Source organism: Anguilla rostrata, chromosome 14 (assembly GCF_018555375.3).
Source record: "Anguilla rostrata isolate EN2019 chromosome 14, ASM1855537v3, whole genome shotgun sequence".
Taxonomy (NCBI): domain Eukaryota; kingdom Metazoa; phylum Chordata; class Actinopteri; order Anguilliformes; family Anguillidae; genus Anguilla; species Anguilla rostrata.
Window position 1 is genome coordinate 25,556,972 of NC_057946.1, and position 23,699 is coordinate 25,580,670.

The 23,699-nt window shown below is 44.3% G+C and overlaps 2 protein-coding genes across 5 annotated transcripts; one reads left to right on the forward strand and one right to left on the reverse strand.

The window, feature by feature from the left end:
• The first annotated feature begins 4,824 nt into the window (after positions 1 to 4,824).
• Positions 4,825 to 12,695, forward strand: LOC135239152 (S-adenosylmethionine synthase-like). 2 transcript variants are annotated; one of them, XM_064307626.1, is made up of 8 exons: positions 4,825 to 5,200; positions 8,322 to 8,487; positions 8,654 to 8,776; positions 9,110 to 9,222; positions 9,585 to 9,728; positions 10,311 to 10,529; positions 11,154 to 11,470; positions 11,574 to 12,695. In XM_064307626.1, the coding sequence occupies exons 3-8, from the start codon at positions 8,674 to 8,676 to the stop codon at positions 11,674 to 11,676; spliced, it is 999 nt and encodes a 332-aa protein (XP_064163696.1). In that variant the 5' UTR covers positions 4,825 to 5,200; positions 8,322 to 8,487; positions 8,654 to 8,673; the 3' UTR covers positions 11,677 to 12,695. The 2 variants fall into 2 exon arrangements, with proteins under 2 accessions (XP_064163696.1, XP_064163694.1); XM_064307624.1 differs by having other exon boundaries at positions 8,410 to 8,487.
• A 673-nt stretch (positions 12,696 to 13,368) lies between these two features.
• LOC135239153 (prosaposin-like) lies at positions 13,369 to 20,527 on the reverse strand. Of its 3 annotated transcripts, none has more exons than XM_064307628.1 (12): positions 20,370 to 20,527; positions 19,798 to 19,847; positions 19,515 to 19,583; positions 18,160 to 18,285; positions 17,819 to 17,944; positions 17,507 to 17,578; positions 17,047 to 17,230; positions 16,682 to 16,806; positions 16,100 to 16,180; positions 15,404 to 15,520; positions 14,710 to 14,786; positions 13,369 to 14,218 (listed from the first exon to the last, which is right to left on the reverse strand). In XM_064307628.1, exons 1-11 carry the CDS (start codon positions 20,419 to 20,421, stop codon positions 14,751 to 14,753), a joined length of 1,038 nt encoding a protein of 345 aa, XP_064163698.1. In that variant the 5' UTR covers positions 20,422 to 20,527; the 3' UTR covers positions 13,369 to 14,218; positions 14,710 to 14,750. The 3 variants fall into 3 exon arrangements, with proteins under 3 accessions (XP_064163698.1, XP_064163697.1, XP_064163699.1); XM_064307627.1 differs by having other exon boundaries at positions 19,515 to 19,589; XM_064307629.1 differs by lacking the exon at positions 14,710 to 14,786 and having other exon boundaries at positions 19,515 to 19,589.
• Positions 20,528 to 23,699: the final 3,172 nt, after the last annotated feature.

Sequence of the window (23,699 nt, forward strand, 5' to 3'; positions counted from 1 at the left end):
GATGTACATTGATTTTTATTGTTCCTTCCACGAGGGTTCCAATTGGCTGGGGATTCATGGGGATGATTTCTGATTGGCTGGACCTTTGCAGGCATGGACCCCGGTGACAGAAAGTCAATCAGCGGCCATCTTAAGGCATGTTCTCACAGCCTGCAGGAGCTCCGCAGAAGGAGTGCACAAAGTCATGTGGTCTGAACGTCATTCGGTTTGGCTGAGCAAGGCACACATCTGAGAGAAGACTTGGCTGGTGTGGAGGCGAGCGGTTGGAAGCTGCGAGGAGTAGAGGCACGTTTGTGTGCGCCGCCATGTTTAGCTGCGGTTCGATTTTATTTATGAGTTTCACCCTCTTATCAAGTATACTCCCACCTTTAGCGCTGGGCTAACACAAAAACCTGCACCCACACCTGCCCTTTTGGGTTAGGATTGGACACCTCTGCAGTCGATCACAGGCTCGTGAGGAGAAACGGTTCATGAATGCTGAGAAAATTGCTAAAGACTTGGACAAAAAAAAAACGGCCATTTTTGTCAGTCGTTTGGGGGAACTAGGTTGTAGCAGAGTATAATGGTTAGAGAGCTAGGCTTGTAGGTCAGAGTGTGTGGGTTTGATTCCTAAGTAGACCGCTACCATTATATAGCCGACCAGAGTACTTGACCTGAATTGCGTCTGTAAATCTCCAGGTGCATCAAAGGAATGTTTTTTTTTTAAGTTTTTTTTTCTTTACACGCTGCCCTGGTTATGTCAGGGAAATATTGTGAACAATGTCAGGCCATTTCAGTGGTTATGGTTTTATGGTTATGGTTATGGTATGAGAGACATGGTATGAGAGTATTCTCTAACTGCAGCTGTCTCGGTGCCTTAAGAGGGTAAATAGTCCCTCCAAACATGAAAAGCAAACAGTTACGAAAAATCAACAGCTTGTTAAAATTCTGGGATGGCAATTGTGGTTGCAATGAAAACCAGCATGCACACTGGTCCCACAGGACCAAGTACGAGAACCAGCCTCAGAGGATTATGTAACAGTTGTTAACCTGTACCCCCCCCCCCCCCCACACACACACACACACATACACATACAAAGACAGCTGTCAATACACTTTGATCATGGTCACTTTCCCACTATCCAACGGATCCTGGTTATGCCTAACCTGACAAATTTTTGTGGCAGAATGTTTCAAGAGAGATTAAGAGGAGCAGGTGAGATAGCAGAGGTGATAGATCGAGGTTTACGTAAGAAAAATGTGGAGAGGTAACTTTTGAACCCTTGGGCCTGGGACCTCCATGGCTGGAAGGGGACTTTTGGGCCAACGGAGCACGGTGGAATGATGATAATGTCCACACGCCGCTGACCTTGGACAGTCGGTCCCCACGTCGGGGGGAATCGGACCACATCGGGTGAGCGCAGGGGCCGAGACAACGGGACCTGCCCGGCGACGGCTGCAACCCGGCGCTCGGTTTTCAGAAGTGTGAGAGTTGCGTTCGTTTCGGGCCTCCATCCTATCGTTCGGAGTCTGTCGCCGCCCTGGCGGGTAGAGCGTCTCCTGCAGCTGGTGCTCCCCTCCTCAAAGACAGAGACAGGGACGTGCCTGAGGCACAGCCTTACTGCACATCCACACAGCCTTACTGCACAACCACAAAGCAACTCCACCAGCACTACATGCCAATGATGTTCAATGCATGCATTCCTGTTTTTTTTTAACGGTTATTTTCAGGAAGGTAGTTTGATGCTTTCCTTCCTTAAATTTATCTTTATAAAATCTATGTTATATCTATGAAATAGCAAAGTTAGGAACATGAGGCCTTCTTTAAAATGGTGACAGACCATTGGCTATTGATTTTAGTGGTAGCAATACCATTTCCGAAATCTCATATCAGGAACAGGTCCAATAAAAAGTCACAATGGAATGCAGCAAAATAGCGATCGCTTGCACAACTCTTAAACGGTGCTGCAATACCATGATAATGTGTAGTTAGCCACATTATATGACACTGCCTCATATAGGATGTTTGCTGCTTGTTGTTTTTAATCAACAGAACCATGTTTAAGCTTTCTTCTAAATGGAAACAGTATTATATAGTATAATAGTATTACAATTTATTGTGGTGTGCCTATTGCAAGTTATACAATATTGAAATTCACTGCAAATGGACTGACGGTTGTTTGTGCTAGCTTACATGTGCAACGTCACTTTATACAGCAGGCCTACAGTCAACACAGCAGCATGTTTTATCGTCATGGCAGTAAAAGCATTTTGCCTTTTATCTTATGTGGAGTGGTGCTTGGACTCTAAACCTTGAGGCTCGTGGATTCTATTTCTAGGAAAGGTGCAATTATTGGCTGCTTCCTAGAAAAAAAAACATATATACTCTGAGTTAACTATATAAAGCAAGAAAAAATGCAACTGACAAGTAAAGATATTAAACTTGTAGCTACCTTTCTTCTTAATTAGCAATTAACTTGCAAATTTAATCCATTGATACATAATTTCTGCTGATACATTTCTCTAGAAAAAAAAAAATAAACAACTGACTGCCATTTTTTAAATCTCTTGCACTTCTGCAAATAATGAAAGAGAAAAGAGTATCCCATAGACTCTTCCCAAACAACCCGAATGTCAATTGAACCATTTTACATCATTATTAGCTCCATTATTTAATCTGTCATAAAGACAGCAAACTCAAATCATAAAACTCATTGAGACTATGGGGGTGAATGAATTTCATGCATGTATCAAAAAGACCTCCCTCTTCAAGAGCAAAGTTTGACAGTCATCACTTCTTTTCTGTCAAGCTGAGCTGTCAAGCGCAACATGGCAACAGTATTATTAGCTTGAAGAAAAACGATTGGCCACAGGTGATGTCATATCTGCCCGTCCTATAGCATTGAAGAAAATGATTGGCTACAGGTGATGTCATATATGCCCGTCTTATAGCACTTGTGTTATGAGATTTCTGTTATGATCTGTCTGGCGGTTTATCCAATATAAATTAGGCCACAGGGACACTGGATTAAATAGACAAATTTACAAGTAACAAAACCCTTCACTTTGAAATTATAACCTGAATGTGTGTAAGTGTCAGATTTAATCATGCTATTACAGTGTGCACATTCCCCCATCACTCTTATCAGCTAGCCAAGTAGGCTGTGCGTTCACCTTTAGTTCAGGAGAGTGTATAACCTTTTTCCAGAACTCTACAAGCTCTTTTAGGTACTTCTCAGCAAACTGTAAACTGGTCATCCTGTTTTGCTGCTAACTAGCGGTTTAAATCTTGCCGTGATCTGTTGGACAGGTTTTTGGGTTTTTTTTCTTCATTGTGGTGAGAATTCTTTGGTCATCAACTGTAGAGTTCTTCCTTGGCCTACCAGGCCCTTGGTGATTACTGAGCTCACTGTGCTCTCTTTCTTCCTAATGATGTTCCAAATAGTTGATTTTGGTAAATTTATGTCACTGACTGTTTTTTCTTATTTCTCAGCCTCATAATGGCTTCCTTGACTTATGTCAACGCGGTGTTATGCCCACGTTGGGCATAACACCGATCCTCATGTTGACAAATGCCAATAACAGATGGAATCAAGACCAGATACTGAAAGCTCTCTTATACCTGCACTAATGAAACAATTGAACACACCTGAGTAAGCAGAAACACCTGTGAAGCCATTTATCCCAAACATTATGGTACCCTGAAAAGGGAGGTTATGGATAAAACGTTCTGTAATTTCTACCCGGTGAAACCAAAATGTGTAAGAACACCCTTTAATAAAAGCTGAGAATGCACTTTCACTACACATGAATTGTTTGATTCTAAAATTGTGGAGAGCAGAAAATCCCCAAATGCAATGGAACCCATTGTATTGCTTGTTGGTGAAATAGTAAAATTTGTGATCTTTCATACTTTTCAAACCTTCCATGGGTTCTGGAAACAAGCAAAAAGGGTTCCCTGATGGAGACAAGCCAAAGCCAATCAAAATGCTTTGAACAGACTATATAATCACATGTAATATATGATTTTGAATAATGTAAGCAGTTATTTTACTAATAAACAATATTTGAGTAATGTAATGAGAAATATATATTTGTAATCAATGACATAAATGACTGTCAATTCAGCCTCTCTATTCAAGAGTAACGATTTTTAAGGTAGTGCCATTAATTTTTTATGATTGCCCTTCGGTTATTTTTATTATAATTATAGCAAAACATAATCATACAATCTAACTTTGCACATACCTGACTAAAATAACTACATAATCATCAAAACTCTTTATTTATATTATCATTAACCTACACTGTTTTTTGCCTATATGTGGAGATTGGACTAAGAAACACAATTCTGAAAAGCCTTTAAAGTTGTTTTAGGTACAAGTAACACCAGTGACAAAAAAGGATGGTGCAAGCATTCTATGAGTGAATATATATAAAAAATTATTTAAAGACATTAAGCTGGCATTTGTGTGGATTCGTTAAGGTTTTAGGTTTTGAGTGCCAACAATGAAATGCATTTCAAGACATATTAATTCCAAATACCACTATTCTTGTTGAACGACCCAAAAACACCAATAATACAAAAGTCTATGGGTCTTCCACAAGCTTAATGTCATGAGACAAGGTAAAAAAAAAACTAATTTCAGTGTTCCTATATACATGCATTTCAAAGAACTGAAAAAGTTGCAGCATAGGCTCATTCAGAATTAGGAGTTGAGTAAAGGGTTTGGCTTGGTTCACATTTTAACTTGGGAATGAGGGTTGAAATGTATCAGCAGCAAATTGTTCATCAGAAAATCTGCTCTCTTATCTAGGGGTCCATAGGGTAGGGTAGCCGAACCGTAGTGGATGCTGTAGCGTGTTTAGTTGACGTCAGAGAGGCCCCGGCGAAGCTGGATAAATAGAGATGCTGCTGCCCACCAGTCGGTACAACACTACGGAGAAATCTAAAGGCGGCAGTCCTACAATTCGTAACAGCAATTCGCTGAGAAGCTTTAAGCGGCTTAGAGAACCTAGCAGCTGTGCTGTAATTATATAGTGTAGAGTTAGCGGTCGATAGCGCAGTCAGATTTGTATAAAGCTAAGAGTCAGTGTGTTACTAACGGTTCAATTTTTAACGGAAAGATGATGAACGGACACATCAATGGTTACTATAACTCGGTAATCGAGGAGGACTGCTTTCTTTTCAGCTCGGAGTCCGTAGGAGAAGGACATCCCGGTAAGGCCCCTCTTCAGACAACTCGGCGTTCTATGTAACGGGGTGGTCGATACTAGCTAGTTAGCGAGATATTGCACCCACCTCTGACTTTATGTAACTTAGTTTTGCAACCGAATTGACCTCGGATAGCGTTAACGTTACGGGACAGTTTAGCATTGCGGTTTGATGCGCTCATGAAACAATGTGTAGCTTGGCATTAGCTGGTCGCCGGTTTACAATGTTCCGCAGTCAATCTGTTCTGTTGCTGCGGCAGTCGGTGTGCACACGCGTAGTGTAGGCTACAGTTTTGCAAATCATGATGCATGTGGCTTCGGACGCTAGCGAATATGAGCTGGTTACTGTTGCTTGGTCATGGGGACGCGGGTCGCTTGCTTTGTCCCTCAGTTTTCCACGCTACTGGTAAGTGCGTAGCAAGCTAGGCTACTTCAGAGTTTTGTGGCGCATATTTCTCGGTCTCCAAATTAACGAGAAACTGCCTCAAACCCGTCTGCATCCCTGCAAAATGACTGCGCCTTGCGCTCAGTCAGCCGACTAGGCGGTGCAAGCTGACGTTTCCTTTTATTAACTGGCTGGGCTGGCACCCTCCCCCAGCAGCGCACCCCTCGACCACGTGCCAAGAATCTACCGAAAAAGACATGTTCGATTGCTTAAAACAGGCATGTCAAACTCAGTTTGGCTCTGGGGCCGGATCCAGACTTTCTGTTCTCGGGTGGGCCGGATCAGTAAAAGAATGTCAACTCCAAATATTTAGCTTTGTTTTTCAGTACTATGCTTTATCATTCAGCCTACATTTGTAGCCTACCCTACATATTATAATCACGGATGACAAGGGATCTTTTCTAAGCACAACACATTTATTCACCAACAATGGAAAAAAAAAAATGATTTCATGTTAGGCGGTGAATGTGTTAACAACTGGTTTATTTTAACAGTTAAGTGAATGCAGTTTTACACCTGAACCAACTCACCACACTAAACAAACTCAAGTGGGAGCTATGAAAAAAATATTTTTGCCTTAATTGTCATACTGCTTTGAAATAAATAAAAAAAGAAATACAAAATAAAAGTTATAGCCGTGCATGGCAATAAGATTAGACTACATCAGATCAAACTACTAGGCTGGGCCTACTGAAGCTGAGAATATACTGCACAATATTAATTGTCTTTAATATGAAACCAGATTAATCTTATTTTTAATGATCTGTATTCATGAGTGCAAACAAATTTCGTGTCATCACACTTTTTTTCTCTCTTACTGCACTCCTGCAGTCTACTTGCTGCTGCTGGCTCCTGAAACTTGGGATCTTTTTGCCTTCACAAGTGTATCGATATTAGGTGTCAAATCCTGAGTAGCAGCACATTTAACAATGTCATTCAAGTGTTTATTTGTTAACCTTGAGCGCTGCTTTGTTTTATTATTGTTCATTACGGAGAACACCTGTTCACAAAGATAAGTAGTCCCAAACATGGATAGAACCTTTGCAGCCATGGCTGTTATTTTGGGGTAACCTGGCACGAGATATTGATAAAACGTATCCAATCCCACGGACCCAAATTTATCCTTCATAGCGGAATCGCACTGCAAGTCAATAAGCTCGAGTTGAATGTCAGCTGGCATATCAGAAGGCTTCACTGTAAATGGCGAGCGAAAAAAGCCAAATTTGTTCTCAAGTTCACTGAATACCTGAAACCTCTGCTCAAACTCTCGCAGCAAATCTGTTATGTTGTCTTTATATTTTTCCAAATCATTATCGGGACGGTCTGGTGCCTCCGGACGCACAGCTGTGAGACAAGAGAAATGCGCGGTGTCACCGTTGGATAGCTGCGTCTCCCACAGTGACAGTTTCATCTTGAACGCACTTATGCTGTCGTAATATTGAGTGACAACTCTGTTACGGCCCTGCAATGTAGTGTTAAGTGTATTCAAGTGTTGTGTAATATCAACCATAAACGCAAGATCCTGCACCCATTCCTTGCATTTAAGTTCCTTTACTGGGCGTCCCTTCTTCTCCATGAACTGTCTAATTTCCCCTCGTAGCTCAAAGAAGCACTCCGTGTCCACTTTTCTTTTTTTTGACAGTGCCATTTTGGGAAGGGTGTGTTGACCGATAACTTGTTTAGTAGTGGTGAATTGTGAAGCAAGATTGCCGGTTTATTTTTAGTACTAACTCGTGTCAATGCCGCATGCTGGACGTGAGCTCTTTTACACATTTACTGCCCTCCCGCGGCCGGAGGGAGCATTTGGTTTGTATTTATTTTAAAAAATCATAACTTTTGATAGAAATAAGCTAGAGACTCGCTTCTTTTTTTGACATACTCAGAAATTTATGCCGGGCCGGATTAAATCATCCAACGGGCCGGGTCCGGCTCGCGGGCCGTATGTTTGACATGCCTGGCTTAAAACATAGCTACGAATTATTTTGTATGTAGGAGTGGAGGGCGTTGTATAAATATTTTATTCGCGGAGATTATTGCAGTTAAACATTTGGCAAACGTGGTTGTTATGGAGACCTCTCGTATAACTAACGCAGCATCCATTGCAAAACATTTTGCACACGGTGCCCTTATGCGGGCCTGTACAGAACCTTCTTTTTTTGGCCGTTCAAAGTGTCTCCTGGAACTGGCATGAAATCAAACAAGCAAAAAAGACAGTCTACTGGTCAGAAGACCAAGTCTGTAGCCAGTACATCACATTGTTGTGATTTGGGGATGAGGGAAGGTAGCCTATATGCTTGAATGTAGGATTTGTTTTTGGATTTCAGATGCAGGTACGTTGATAGTATGGCCCTTGCTCTCCTCTCATTGGAAGTTTACAGTTACCAGGTGACTCTTTCTGAGGTTCGGTTCTGTTTAGGCCCGGATTAGGTTGGTTGTCTGTGCTGTGAGTCTTCGGGTGCCCTGTGCCTGCAGATCTGTATGACTTGATAATGGAAAAATATTTAACATTTTCTCCATTACACATGTAATTATACATGATTGAAATGCATCTTAAAACTACGGAGAAACCTTTTTGCTTCTTTGGCAGTCATGTTGTTTCTTGCTTCCCCTCTGCTGGTCCGAAGTGGCAACAGCAAAAGTTGTAGGTTGATGGTTTATTCCGGTGCGTATTTTTTTTTTACAGTCTCTGGCGTTGACACTGCAGAGTAGAAGATATGAACGGAGAAAGCAACAGTGTCATTGCTTTGTTTTTTAAAAAATCATTTCGACAGATAAGATTTGTGACCAGATCAGTGATGCTGTGCTCGATGCCCATCTGAAGCAGGACCCCAATGCAAAAGTGGCCTGTGGTGAGTACCCCATCCTGGCCATTCTGATTGGCTGGAACATGTCACATGGTCTTGTGGTAAAATTAAAAGCCAATTCCCATGTGTGTTTCCAAGTAAATGCTGATAGGTCAACTTATGTAAATGGGCGTTTGCTAAATTACATCCTTTGCTCCCCCCACCACCCCAGAGACGGTAGCTAAGACTGGTATGATCCTCTTGGTGGGGGAGGTGACATCGCATGCCAACGTCGACTACCAGAAGGTTGTCCGGGAAACCATCAAACGCATTGGTTATGACGACTCATCCAAAGGTACTGCAGAACTGGGTCTTAATTATTTATTCTAAATCACGGCTCCTGATGTGACCTAATGTTGTTAACCCCCATCCACCCACCCACCTACACCACACACTTTCTCACACACAGTAGTGAATCAGCCTGATTGTTATGGAATATTTTTTTGTCATTATAAGTGTGTGCCTATTAGTCGCCATCAGTAGTTGATTGTCAGAAAGTGGGAAACTTTGTCCTGTCTGGTTACGGAGACAGATGGGGTTTAGATGCTGACTGGCTGCTGATAGGTTGGTGGTGGTGGTAGTGGTGTCTAAGCCCGGCCCTCATCGCTCCATGCTCCTCCTCCTCCAGGCTTGGACTATAAGACCTGCAATGTGCTGGTGGCCCTGGAGCAGCAGTCACCTGACATCGCCCAGGGAGTTCACCTGGACCGGCCCGAGGAGGACGTGGGAGCGGGGGACCAGGTGAGACACGTCTGCTCCCACCCATCTCCCCCCCCCCCCCTTAATGTGGAAGACTTGAGCTTTAGTTAGAGTTTATGAATGTGATCATGTGTATAATCACCCACTGTTAATTTGTGTGTTGTGCGGATGAGTGCTACACATGTTTGTTTTACATGTGTTTTTGCATAAATGTGTGTGAGGAGTCGAGTCTGAGCGCGTGTGTGTGCAGATGGGTTTTTTGCATCTCTGTCTGCGAGTGTATGCGCGCGTGTGATTACGTATGCGTGATGGCGTTGACGTACACGTGAGTGTGTTTGCGTACATGTGAGTGTTCATGTATACGATTTCACATTAACGCGTTTGTGGGATGGCGCCCCCTGCAGGGCCTGATGTTCGGCTATGCCACAGACGAGACCGAGGAGTGCATGCCCCTCACCGTCGTCCTCGCCCACAAGCTCAACGCCAGGATGGCGGAACTGCGGCGCAGCGGCACCCTGCCGTGGCTCAGACCCGACTCCAAGACCCAGGTGAGCCACGCCGGTCGGCCCGGGAACCACCGCCTTGGCCCGTCCCACACGCATTTTAAATCACCTGCAGTTCCTCTGCAGGCGCTTCTGTGTCCTCACGTGGTCAACACTGGTACTGCAAGTCGATGCAGCGATTGGGAGGCACTGTGCCTGAGACAGACCTGGGTCAAATAAGTACTTGTTTCGGATTAAAATACTTTTCTGTGCTCTGTTGATCTTGCCTGGTGTAACTGCCGATATGACCAGAAGGTGGGGTTTTGCACTTTTTGAGAGCATTTCATTGGCTCCAATCAGACCTGGGTCAACTACGTATTTGTTTTGGATTCAAATACTTTTCTACACTTTACTGATCTTGTCTGGTGTATTGGTATTAAATACTCTCAAAAAGTGCAAACCCCGCCTTCTGGTGATATTGGCAGGCTCAATTAGACCAGGCAAGATCAATTGAGCACAGAAAAAGTATTTGAATCCAAAACAAATACGTATTTGACCCAGGTCTGTCTGTCCTGAGACAACTTTGAGCACATGTGCTGGTCGCCCTTGTTTTTTGGTAACCGTAGTTACACGCGTGTGCACACGCAGGTGACGGTGCAGTACCGGCAGGACCGCGGCGCCATGGTGCCGATCCGGGTGCACACCGTCGTGGTGTCGGTGCAGCACAACGAGGACGTGTGCCTGGACGAGATGAGGGACGCGCTGAAGGAAAAGGTGGTGAAGGCGGTGGTGCCCGGCGTCTACCTGGACGAGGACACCATCTACCACCTGCAGCCCAGCGGCCGCTTCGTCATCGGGGGTCCCCAGGTGAGTCCCCCCCCGGCCGTCTGGGCGGGGGTCCCACACCCCTTGTTTTCCGGACATTGCTTTGCTCGCTCTCTTGAATTCCTTGAAAGCCCTGAAGTTTAGAAAAACAAAAAGCGGAAAGCTCTTAAAGTTCTTGTCCTCCTTTCTATTACATTATAGGCGTTTAGCAGATGCTCTTATCCACAGTGACTTACACAACTTTTACATAATATCATATCCGTTTATACAGCTGGGTATATACTGAAGCAATGCAGGTTAAGTACCTTGCTCAAGGGTACAACGGCAGTGTCCTACCCGGGAATCAAACCTGTGACCTTTAGGTCTCAAGACCAGCTCCTTACCCATTATACTACATCGTTATTTTGGTTTAAAATTTTAAACCATCTTCATTGGTTTAAAATTCCCAAAACAACTAAAACACATTCCTTTAAAAGTCAAAAACTCATAAAGAAAAATCAAGAAAGACAATCAAGACAAAACCCATTTTTAGATCAATAAACATGGATACATATATCTACAACTCCAAAAAAAAAAAAAAAAAGATATTCTTAAAGCGCCGGTATTCTTATTATACTGCACTGCCACTCACACTTTCCCCCCCGCCCTCCTCTCTTCTCTGCGCAGGGCGACGCGGGTTTGACGGGCCGGAAGATCATCGTGGACACGTACGGGGGCTGGGGGGCGCACGGGGGCGGGGCCTTCTCGGGGAAGGACTACACCAAGGTGGACCGGTCGGCCGCGTACGCCGCCCGCTGGGTGGCCAAGTCGCTGGTGAAGGCGGAGCTGTGCAAGCGCGTCCTGGTGCAGCTGTCCTACGCCATCGGCGTGGCCCACCCCCTCTCCATCTCCATCTTCCACTACGGGACGTCCCGCAAGAGCGAGCAGGAGCTGCTGGACATCGTCCGGAGGAACTTCGACCTCCGGCCCGGGGTCATCGTCAGGTAAGGGGCGGAGTCGGGGGGGGCGGCGGTCGGGTCGGGCGCGCCGGTTGGTTGTCGGAGCCGTGGACCGCGTGCTGATTGGACGACTCTGGTGTCGTTTCAGGGACCTGGGCCTGAAGAAGCCGATCTACCAGAAGACGGCGGCGTATGGCCATTTCGGGCGGTCCAGCTTCCCTTGGGAGGTCCCGAAAAAGCTGGAGTACTGAACCCTCTGCACCCCTCCCTCCCTGCTTGTGGGTGTACGCTACAGAGAAGCCTACAAGCGCTGGATGGGGGGGGGGGGTCCTGTCCTCGTTCCCATTAATCATGACCCTGGGGGTGGGGGTCATGGGAGGAGCTTTCACACCTTCCATTACCCCTCCCCTCCCCTTACCCTTCATTGTCCCCATTTTTCTCACACTTGTAATTGTTGTGTGGAGGACATTTTGAGATGAATGTTGTTTTTTTGTAAATTGAGAAACACTATGCACCTCAAGCTGACACACTCCAGCTCCTTTAACTCCAAATAAGGCCCTAGGCCAGAAAGCTGCTGTTACTTGATTGGTGGTAGAGATTGTGGGCGGTTCTCGCTGGCATCTGCCCCTAGCACCCTGTTGCTTCCTGACGGTTCTTCCTGTTTTGTCCTGTGGAATTTGATTGGTCTCTTCCAGTCTCCCGTCAGTAGAACCCCCTTCAGGTCATGAACGCAGGTGTAGCTACAGAGAAACCTGCTCCCAGCATGCACCTGGGGAAGGGCGGTCCTAGCAAGGGAAAAGATCCCGCTGAAACCTGGAGTTTGTACAGAGAAGCCGGAGTTTCAGAATGGCTGCTTCTGCAAGGTTTTATTCGTTTTTAAAAAAAGGCTTTAACTTAAATCGTGTAATGGATTCTTTTTGCTCCCAGTGTTGTCCTTCTTTGTCCTGCCACTGGGGGGCGCAGGACGCCTGCTGATTGTTGGTCACACACGTTTGTTAGTCTTGTTTTTTTTTGTTTTTGTTTGAAGAATGCTCCAATAGGTCCCCTGCGTTCACGGGGAGAGGCGGAGTTAGGCCGGTGTTGTACAGAGAAGCCGGCCATGTTTACAAGCCCCTCCCACCGTGGGCGGGGAAAAACTCCCTCCATTTGTACTGCTAAAGTGCCTTTGGTCCTTGCCCTTGTTTTCCCCTCCTACCCACAGAGTGGGTCAAATGCTTCCTGCCTCTTCAAATAAATGATTTTAATTAAAAGCTGAATCATTTCTGAAGTATTCCTGCTTGATGTCTTTTTTTTATTGTGTTTGAATGTTTTTATTTTACTGGCTGCATTCTAGCAATGCATTGTGCTATATATTTACATACTTTACTTATTTACAACTTATATTTACTGCTGTTAATATTATTGATTGCAGCCTGACTATACAATATCCAACACAGATAATTCCAGACAATACTTTTTTATGAAACCTTTATTCAATATTTTTTGTAAAAAAAAAAGCAACAAATCATGTGTTTGGCATTAAGAAAATGACAATTGATTCTGAAAAACTGAAAACCTTAACATAAATCTGAGCCGATGCATTCATACTGCAAAAATGTGTAGAGAATGTCATAAAGTGGATATTATTTCATTTCAGGGAATAGTTAGCCTTCGTACCAAATAGCATAATGAATTTAATATCTAGCACTGACAAATGATTAAATATATTGGTATTCAATGAGCTTCCTTTATACGTAATATCTTCCCTGATAATACAGAGGAATGCATTCATTGCCAGTCAGAATGTATGTGTATAAGAACAGTATCCCACAATGCACAGGGAAAAGGGCACAGCATGCTTAGTTGTGGGATACTGATGCTGTCAGCTGGCCAAATACTCTAAATGACTGATGAGAAACGGCATCTCGCTGGTTAATGTGGGTGTGCATCGTCAGCGAATTGTGTGGCATCTTGCACCTTATTAGTTTATATGTAAGTGCAGGGTTAGTGACGTGTATGGCATCTTGCATCTTATTGGCTGATATGTAAGTGCAGGGTTAGTGACGTGTATGGCATCTTGCATCTTATTGGTTGATATGTAAGTGCAAAGTTTGTGATATGTATGCCTCTTGCATCTTATTGGTTGATATGCAAGTGCAGGGTTAGTGATGTGTATGAAATCTTGCATCTTATTGGCTGATATGTAAGTGCAAGGTTAGTGACGTTTATGAAATCTTGCATCTTATTGGTTGATATGTAAGTGCAGGGTTAGTCATGTGTATGAAATCTTGCATCTTATTGGCTGATATGTAAGTGCAGGGTTAGTGACGTGTATGAAATCTTGCATCTTATTGGTTGATATGTAAGTGCAGGGTTAGTGACGTGTATGAAATCTTGCATCTTATTGGTTGATATGTAAGTGCAGGGTTAGTGATGTGTATGAAATCTTGCATCTTATTGGCTGATATGTAAGTGCAGGGTTAGTGATGTGTATGAAATCTTGCATCTTATTGGCTGATATGTAAGTGCAGGGTTAGTGATGTGTATGAAATCTTGCATCTTATTGGCTGATATGTAAGTGCAGGGTTAGTGATGTGTATGAAATCTTGCATCTTATTGGCTGATATGTAAGTGCAGGGTTAGTGATGTGTATGAAATCTTGCATCTTATTGGCTGATATGTAAGTGCAGGGTTAGTGATGTGTATGAAATCTTGCATCTTATTGGCTGATATGTAAGTGCAGGGTTAGTGAAACACAGCTGAAGAATCAGCCCCAGAGTCCTCACGGCGAATGCTTCCGATTCAGTCTTCATTCTGCCATTCAGGGTCAGTGGAGAAGGAACACAAAACAAAAAGATTTATATACTCCACCAGGAGTGTGTATGGGTGTGTGCACGTATGTGTGTGAGTGTGTATGTGTGAGTGTGAGTACGTGTGTGTGTGCATGTATACGTGTGTGTGTGTGAGAGTGTTTGTGGGAGAGAGAGAGAAAGAGAGGGTATTTCCATCTGGCACACAAATAGCTGAATGAAAAAAAGTGGGAATTCGGGAAGCGCTATCAGCGCTAACGTGAGAACAGAACCTTTCCTGCCAGGACTCTGACTCAGTAAATACCCAATCAGAATTTACTCAGCGTGATATTCACGTTTGTTCAATATTAAACCAATATTGACCAGGAAAGACAAGAATATCAGCGGCTGTGTTATCAGCATGATCACTGATAGCAGGGGGCAGTCCCCGTTATCAGTTCTAAAATACTGAGCTCCAATTCTACACATCACGCCTGACGCTATTGGGTAGTTTACCATCCATTTGGAGGGATGGACTGCTCCTGGGACAGTGGGCCTTATATCCACATGTACTTCTGACAGAAGGACACAGACTGCAAGGGGAGAGAAAAAAAGAAATGTGACACATATACATTCAACCAATCAGCAGGCCGGCTGATGTTAGACTTCTGGAAGTCACACTGGCTGCATTCTATCCTCAAAAGGATATTTTATATTGTTGAATGACGAGGTTCAGTACTGGCATAACTTATGGAAACACCGTGCTTAAAGAAGTTTAGCTCTCTTAAAACTTTTACGTGGGCCCTTTCTTCAGTTGTTGTTTCTTGGAGCCATTTGTTGTCTGTAAAAATGTATTTTAAGCAGTTTTTCTTGACCATGAGTGGCAACAGGAATGCAGCCACTGGACTTAATGCTAATGGCCACCTGACAACAAACTCAGTGAAGGAAGATTGTGCTGTCCTTCGCACCTAAATGGGTGGAGACATTGCTCCTTCCGTGGCCTTAATTGAGTGAGTGATTGACAGAACGTGGTAAACCCACCGACAATATTAAGGATTTCACAAAGCCTTGCTCCCCTGTCACTCTGAAATGCAGCCCTTGTTTTAATCAGAGAAAGTATGTCTTTTTTTCTTTTTGCAATTCTGTTTGTAGGTGTAATGGCAGTGATTGCAGGTGTAGTAACTGATGGTAAAGGGTAAAGGGGACTCACATTGCACTTTTCTGCAGTTTTTATGTCCCTGCATCTGTAGCTCCCTCTCCTGCATGGGTCAACTGGGACTCCGCCCACCGCATCACAATCCTCCTTTGCTGCACACAACAGCGCCTCCTGTGGACCACACAGCCACATTACAACCAAACTGCAAACCCTACGGACCATAGAGTTCAGTTTACAACCGCACACCAAGGCTGGCGACAGCTGGGCTGTTATTATCAGTGGCAGCAAGGCAGTGTGAGTGTATAAGGAGCTGGCTGTGTAACCAGGATATTGCAGGTTCAAGTACAAAGTGGGACACAGCTGTTATACTTGAGAAAGAGGTAGGGTTCAGACCTGGGTCAATTTCATATTTGTTTTAGATTAAATTACTTTTCTACACTTTACTGATCGTGTCTGGTGTATTGGAACCGATGATATACTCTCAAAAAGTGCAAACCCCGCCTTCTGGTCCTGTTGGCAGGCTCAGTTGCACTAGGCAAGATCAACAGAGCACAGAAAAGTATTTGAATCCAAAACAAATATCTATTTGACCCAGGTCTGGTAGGGTTACTGAATGGGAGATGACGGAACAAGGTTGACTGAATTCATGAGCATAAACAATGTATGTGGGTGACTGCCACACAAATGAAATAGAAAAATGACAATCACAGAGACAGTGTTGAGTGTAATTACTGACGGTGTTCATCATACCTGACACTGGTCCAGGATGCCCACTGGCTTGGTCAGGGCCTTCTGCAGAAGAAGCCCATAGCGCTGGGTAAAAGCATCACACTGAAACCAATAATAGAGAGAAAACAGGTAAGACTACTGACACCAAGGCGCTGGTTCACATACGTCACTTAAAGACACTGGGCTTTAAGACACTGTTGGCCCCAGTCTGGCTAAACTGTGAACTCACCACGAGAAACTGAAAGTCCTGGGTTTATCCAAAAATGTCAACAAACTGACCAGGTTAATTCAGTTAGCCACGTACGTGAAACAGGGCTCTGGTCAAGCAGCTCTGGGACAGTGACATCACTCTACACAGCCCGACAGTCACGACCAGCTCTGCATCGGCATGGCAACCACAACCAGCATAGACATGATATGGACAACTGGTTCTTCTGAAGGGGAGGGGGTGTGTGTGGGGGCAGGGGATGTAGGGGCGGAGCCAAAAGAGGGGGGGAGGGTGCAGGAGTACAGGTAGGTGATGGGGGTGGTGGCGTAGGAGCGGCGCTGTCGTAGGGAAAGGGAGGGGTTATGGGTGGGGTTTGTGTAGGGGGCGGGGCTTACCTCTGGGATTGAGCTGGGATGCGAGAGGCAGACAGACTCCAGGAAGGCGGAGGTCTGAAGCTCCGTGGCATTGGAGCCCAGGTGGAATCGCGCCAAGTTCGCCAACGTCTGACAGGAGTCGCAGTCTGAAAGAGAGAGAGAGAGAGAGGGAGAGGGTGAGAGAGAGGGGGGATAAAGGGATGAGATCACAGATTAAGTCAAATATGAAGACGGAAGTGAACAGAAAACTGAAATGTGATTGAGAAAGAGAGAAACAGACAGAGAGAGGAAGCGAGAAACGAGAGAGGTATGAAACGAACACAACGACCCAGAGGAGAGGCCATGACGAGATGGATCTCTGTCGTCACGGCGACGAGGATGCTCACCTGGGGAGGTGGGGCCCTGGAAGGGGCAAAGCTGAAGCAGGCAGCACACCTTCTTGGCCGTGAACCAAGACAGCAGGACGTCCAGCAGCTGCCGGATGTACAGCTCCACGACGACCTGGCACTTCTCTCTCAGCCTGGCAGGGAGGATCCAGCAGACCTGGGCCAGCACCTTTATTACAATGCCCTGGCCATGGAGCGATCCGTACTTAGTTTACACGCACCACAGCAACTTAATTAATTAACACACATCACAGCAACTCTACTCATTCAATGTATGTGTATGTGTGTGTGTTTGTGTGTGTGAGCGAGAGAGAAATAGCGAGCGTACATTAAAGTGTGTGTGTGTGTGTGTGTGTGTGTCTGTGTGGGTGAGAGATAGTGTGTGTATAATATGACAGTGTGTGTGAGCGAGAGAGAGATAATGAGTATGTGTGTGTGTGCGTGTGTATGAGTGTTTTACCTCAGTGCTGGGTAACAGAGTCTCCAGAGTTTTGAAAAGATACATGCATAACGTGCACTGCAGATTGGTCATCTGCAAATGACAAAGATCCTGTCTGTATTGGGATACACAACGCACACACTCACACACACACACACACACACACACGTGCACCTGCACACACACACGCGCACACACTCACACTCATGAACCTGCACATGCACTCACACACACACACACCCACACGCATACACGTGCACCGCACACACTCTCACACACAGACACACATCCAACTAATTAATTCCCTTAAAAAAAAAACGGCATTGCTGTTACCTCTGTCATAGTGCCTGGCCCAGGTGATAGGCGGACCTCAGTGATATAATTGGTCAGCAACTCCTGCTCCATGCCCTGTGATTGGCTCTTGCACTCTCCCAGAATTGTGCATATCTGATTCGTTTTCTGCGAAAAGCAACAGGGGGGTATTTCACAAAGCAGGATTACTGAGTTAGCTGGATAACTGCACGGAGTAAACCCCTGAACCCTCCCAAATCTGGAACATGGGACTGTTGTAGAAAGAATTACCAGCTAACTCAATAAGCCCGATCTGTGAAACACCCCCAGAATTATGCCCACAGTATGCAGTGTTCAGTGTTATCTCGTGCAGGGGTACGCACAATGAAGTCAGTCAGGAACTGGATGATCATGGGCAGGATCTGCTTGACCTGGTCCTGACAGACATTCTGGGTCGTGGTGTCTGGCAATTGGTTGCACAGTTCATCCAGGATGCTTTTGAACTTGTCCTGTGGGAGGGTGGCAGGGAGGGAGGGAGGGAGGGAGGGGGGGTGTCGCAGTGGGGTACAGGGATGGGTGGAATAAAATACTTGAGTAAGTGTCGGTCTGTGAAGGTATCAGCAAAAAAAGTCTCAATCATTTCAGTCCCCCCCCCCCCCCAAATTGTCCAAAATGCGACTGCACTACACTCACAGTGGGCATTGAGCGATGCTATTAAACGTGAGCATTTTTATACAGCCAGGGTTCCGTAGTCATTAGGCAGCCTGGAGAATAACAATAATAGTTGGTAAACCCCAGTTCTGCTACCACACCCAGACTTCTCATATGACTGTCCCCCTTTTTATGCGATTGCCTATCTCAGTTATTTCAGTCCTGTCATTTCAGGTGCACTAGCCCCCCGGGATTTCCCCAAAAGCTAGCCCAGAATCGGATGCCCCAACTCCAGAAGCTCCCACAGCGAAAACAACTGCTAGTAGAGCATATCACTGCAAACACATTGAGGCAGGTGAGCCTCATTGGCCAACCAAAGCATTACCCTGAGTTAATTTGAGCTCTTGAGACTATAGCAGGGAAGGGAGGTCACGTAAAGCCGCAGATTTTCACTGCCTCGATGCGGCCCTCTGCATGCAAATATAAAAAGGTATCTGCAATCAAGCTTATAATCACATATAGCATTGTATTTTTTGTTGGTATTTATACACCCAGAGTTTATAACATCAACCTCCCCAATCAATTTTGGAGAGCTCAGATGCACTGCCAGAAAATGCCCTACCAACCAAAACTTATTTTACCTTCACGGTCCACCAGTTGTGTCCCGTCATCAATGTGTTATTTTGGGCATGGAACCAAAAATATGTCACCTGTAAATTGGCGGTTGGCACTCCCTAGCTTTCTTAATGCATCGTGTATTACCAGGCAGAGTGAGTTGCGATCAGAATTTGAGACGATGGGACATATCTACACCCGGGATCAGTTAGCAGGAAGAGCATCCCAGCAATACCTTTCTCAAACAACTGATTCCTGGGTCTGTTTATCTGTTCCTAATTTGCCGCTGGCTTAAAGGCACGTTAAACAGTTCCTTGGCGACAGCCAGTGAATAATAAGAATAATCCAATGAAAATTTCGTATTTTCGGACTTCATGCATTCACCGACATGCAATTTGAGGTTGTTTAGCGGATGACAGAATCTCCCCTCCGTTTATGCGTCTCGACGGCAACGAGCACGAGCATTGCTCACCTGTGTGTCGGCGTCAGAGATCACATCTACGAACAGCTCCAGGATCTGCTTACAGTCTTTGCAGTTGTCCTGCGTCTACATCGGAGAGAGGAGAAAAGAGCGGGCAGTAAACGTGTCATCACGCCTCCCATCTGATGAAAAGTGAAGGCCGACGCTTTTGCGGTCTATGTCGATCGCAACCGCAAGGTTGCAACGGAATGTCGAAGTTTTTTTTTTTTTTTTTGCCTTCTGGTGAACAATCAAAACAGCTTAACAATCAATGCGAATTTCCGGAGGGACTTACCGCTGACATCTTGCCCCGTCCGGACCGCGCATCGATAACCCCAGCGGCAGCTGTAGAGACGCAAAACACCACAGGCACGAGACAACATTCAGTCTAACCTGGTCAACCTACGATTAATGTCAATGTAACACAGCGGACAGCTGACTCAGTTGATGTACAAATTTCCGCTAGCCAATTCAACCATTTGAAAACTTTCAAATGCAAAATATAACGAATCAATCAATCTCTCTGCAAGTGATCGGACCTGCAAATCAAATATGTGGAAGTAAAAAATGAAATATTTACGCAAGTAATGATGGTATAGCCTACATGATTATTAATTGCAGCAAGCATACAATGATGACAAGAAAACGAGAAAATACAATTAACAGAACATATAGGCTATAGGTCTACCTGGAAAGAAATTGATAGACCTTCAGAAGTAAAATACATTTTTTTTAAATGCAATTAAATCCGGAATGATTTGAAAATATGAGTAATTTTAGGCTGGCCAATGCAAGCTGAATGCCCCCATATCACATAGAAAGGTTCAAACGCCCGTGATGTAGGCCTAGTGATCGCACTTAGCCTACCTGTGCTGTAGCAAACGACGAAAATGAAAAATCCAAACTTCAAAAAGGCCATCTCGTTTCTGTCTTCAAATAACCGCTCGAAACCTCGAATTAAGTGAGGGAATGCAGCTTTTTAGTAGAGAAATGTCGCAGGTATTCATAGGAGGCGTTATCTATGAAACAAACCAATCGGAGTTGCTTAGAGGTTTTCTTGAGATTTCATAACATTGCATTCTTACCTGAAAGGGAAAATTCACTTCGCGCTCTTGTCATAATATTAGCTATTTCATATCAGAAGCTCGCAGGTATACAGTTCATGGGCTATTTGCATTTGGTTCTGTATACAAAGAGATTTCTCGGTTTTAAACAGGCAATCTTAGAGGTTTGTAAGCTATACGTGGTTCTTTATTTAACCATCTACACAGAGTTATATTGTCACTTGGAGGGAACTGGATTACCCAAGCAGACACAGGGACAGGTAAAACATGCAAAATCCACACAGAAAGGCCCAGGCCGGATTAGAACCCATAACCTTCTGACTGTGAGGCCCAGTGCACCACTGTGCTGTATCAGTTCAGTTCAGTTCAGTTCAATGTGCATATTGCTTTTTACAAACACTATTGCCACAAAGCAGCTTTACAGCAACCCTAGCCTAGGGCGACAGTGGCAAGGAAAAATACTCCCTGGCTGGTAACAGGAAGAAACCTTGAGCAGAACCAGACTCAGAGAGGGAGCCCATCTGCCGCTGGCTGACACCAGTTAATTGAAACTTATTACATAATACATGTATAATAAACATGGGGGCGACATAGCTCAGGAGGTAAGAGCGTTTGTCTGGCAGTCGGAGGGTTGCCGGTTCAATCCCCTGCCCTGGGCGTGTCCCTGAGCAAGACACCTAACCCCTAATTGCTGCCAACGAGCTGATTGGTACCTTGCACGGCAGCCTTTCACCGTTGGTGTGTGAGTGTGTGTGAGTGGGTGAATGAGAGGCATCAATTGTAAAAGCGCTGTGTAAATGCAGTCCATTTACCATTTATCATTTAAATGAGAATGAGAAAAGGCTGAGAAAAGCTGACTCATGACAGGAGACTGGCTGAAAGGCCAGTAGGTGGCGCTGTCAGGCAGGGGGACAGGCGGTGTGGAGCTGGAGCTGCATCTGCGTCTGCGTCTGCGGGTGCTCAGTCAGTGTTATGGCTATCGCTCTGGGCAGGTGGGGAAAAGAGGAGATAAATGTAATCATCAGGTAGCTCAGATATGCTTGTGAGAGCGATGTGGTCGTGTGAAAATAAACAGAACAAAGAGAAGCTGCCTTACCTATTCCAGTGACACAATGAAGTTATACTTCAGGCCTCTTTTGCCACAGGCTTGCCCACATGACCCATGCCCAGTAAAGCCGGTCCATTTCCTGTGGTGGTCCTGGACAGGTTTTTTTTTACAAAGCCACAATGCAGCACCATGCCCTGTGGAAATATGTTATAGAGTGTGGTAAATATTTGGTCATATTAATGTTTTTACACTGTATATCATAGAACATATGGTATGTGTTCATATTCAGAAGTACACATGATCTGCTATATTCTGCTAGTAAGTAAACCAAAGAACGCCACCCAGTGGCTGACTTTCACAACTTCAGTTGAATTGTTTTACAGACAGAGCAGCCCTCCTGTGCAGAATGTTGGTGACTGCACTGGAGAGAATCTGCTCAGCTTCATCAGCTCTTACAGTTTCAAAGTCTCAAAGTCTTGTACTATGTACATGTAAAAAAAAAAAAAAAAAGTCACTTATTAAAAATTAGGAAGTCAGGTTGGTTAAAGCAAAAAAAAAAAAAAAAAAAAAACTTTTTGCAATGGTTCTTTTTTTCAACTTTAAACAACTAGTCTTCTGAAGTATTATTACTTTTTAATAATTAGGAGGTCTGGCTGGTTAAAGTGAAAAAACTTTTACCAGCCTTATATTATTAAGGAGTAAATAATATATAATTATATTGCCACTAAATCATTTAAAAACAAGAAATCTGAAATGTGAAATAGTATAAAAAATGAAAAAAAGTGAATTTTCAACATTTAACAGCATATATGTGTACCTATGGTGTAGACACAATGATTTAAAAGCTCTAAATCTATATAAGACTAAATAAATAGGAATTATTAGCTTTTTATTGTGTCTGACTGTGTTGACAATGACAGGAAAAACACATATTTTATGAAAAAATTACAAAATCAGGTGGTTGCACCAAAATATTGCTTGATTGCTGAGACCTTGTTCTATAAACGTGTACGTTTAGATTCCTTAACATTTAAAATTTTTAATTTTCAAAATTAAAACCTGTTTTATCCAAATTCTCAAGAAGCAGTGATCTATCATTTGAGATATGAATGCGTTTACAAATTACAAAACCAGTATTGTTTCAACATATGTCCCTATTGAATCGCCTATAGATGTTTGCATAACTAGATATTTGCCATAATATTATAGATATGGAATAATGTACCTACCAGGCATAGGGGTCAAAAGGACAGGCAGATTTCCCTCCTGGAATACCAGGCTATGGACAATACCAGGTGAATGGGGTCAATAGGGCAGGACAAGACTGGACTCTGATGGAAATGAACCACTCTGCAACACATCGACAGCGCGCCACAGCACAAGAAATGGGCATGAATGTGGAACTGAATGTGGAAGAGGGGAAGGAGTTGGAAAAATGTGCATGTCTGCATGAATGTGGAACTGAATGTGGAAGAGGAAATGATCGGATTCATTGGGATAGGAATAAATGTGGGAATGTAGGAGAAAGTACAGATCATCAAAGAGGGGTTTGCCGGCATGAGTGTCTGGGTCGCAGGGGGATCATTACCTTGGACCTCCATAGAAAAGTATCCAGAGGAAGGATAGTTCTGATCGCGCTCAGTCGCACAACAAATCTTATTGCTATCACTAGATCATGGAGGAGCATACTCTGCAGTTTCTCTATTCTTGGAGGAGAAGGTGTTTTGATGCCTATTCCTGGCCAGACCTTATTAGGGCAAACAAAGGGAACTGAGGGTGTGGAAGCCTTGGATTGTATTTAAGGGAAGCTCAAAGAGCATTCGGGGAGAATCTTCTTAACCATAATCATTCTCCATAGTCATTGCCGTTTGGAACCATTTGGTCATTCACCTTGTCTGTGAACACATTCACGTTAATTCGGCTTAGCCAGCATGTGATGCTGTGTTAAGCTGGAGGTAATGAATGCGTTCATATTTTCTCTCATTAACTTAACCAGTGCTAGTGTTTATTAAAGACCCATCATATTTCCACCTCGTCTGCATCTTCCTCTCTAACTCTTCTGCAGCCTCACAAATACTTGGAGCT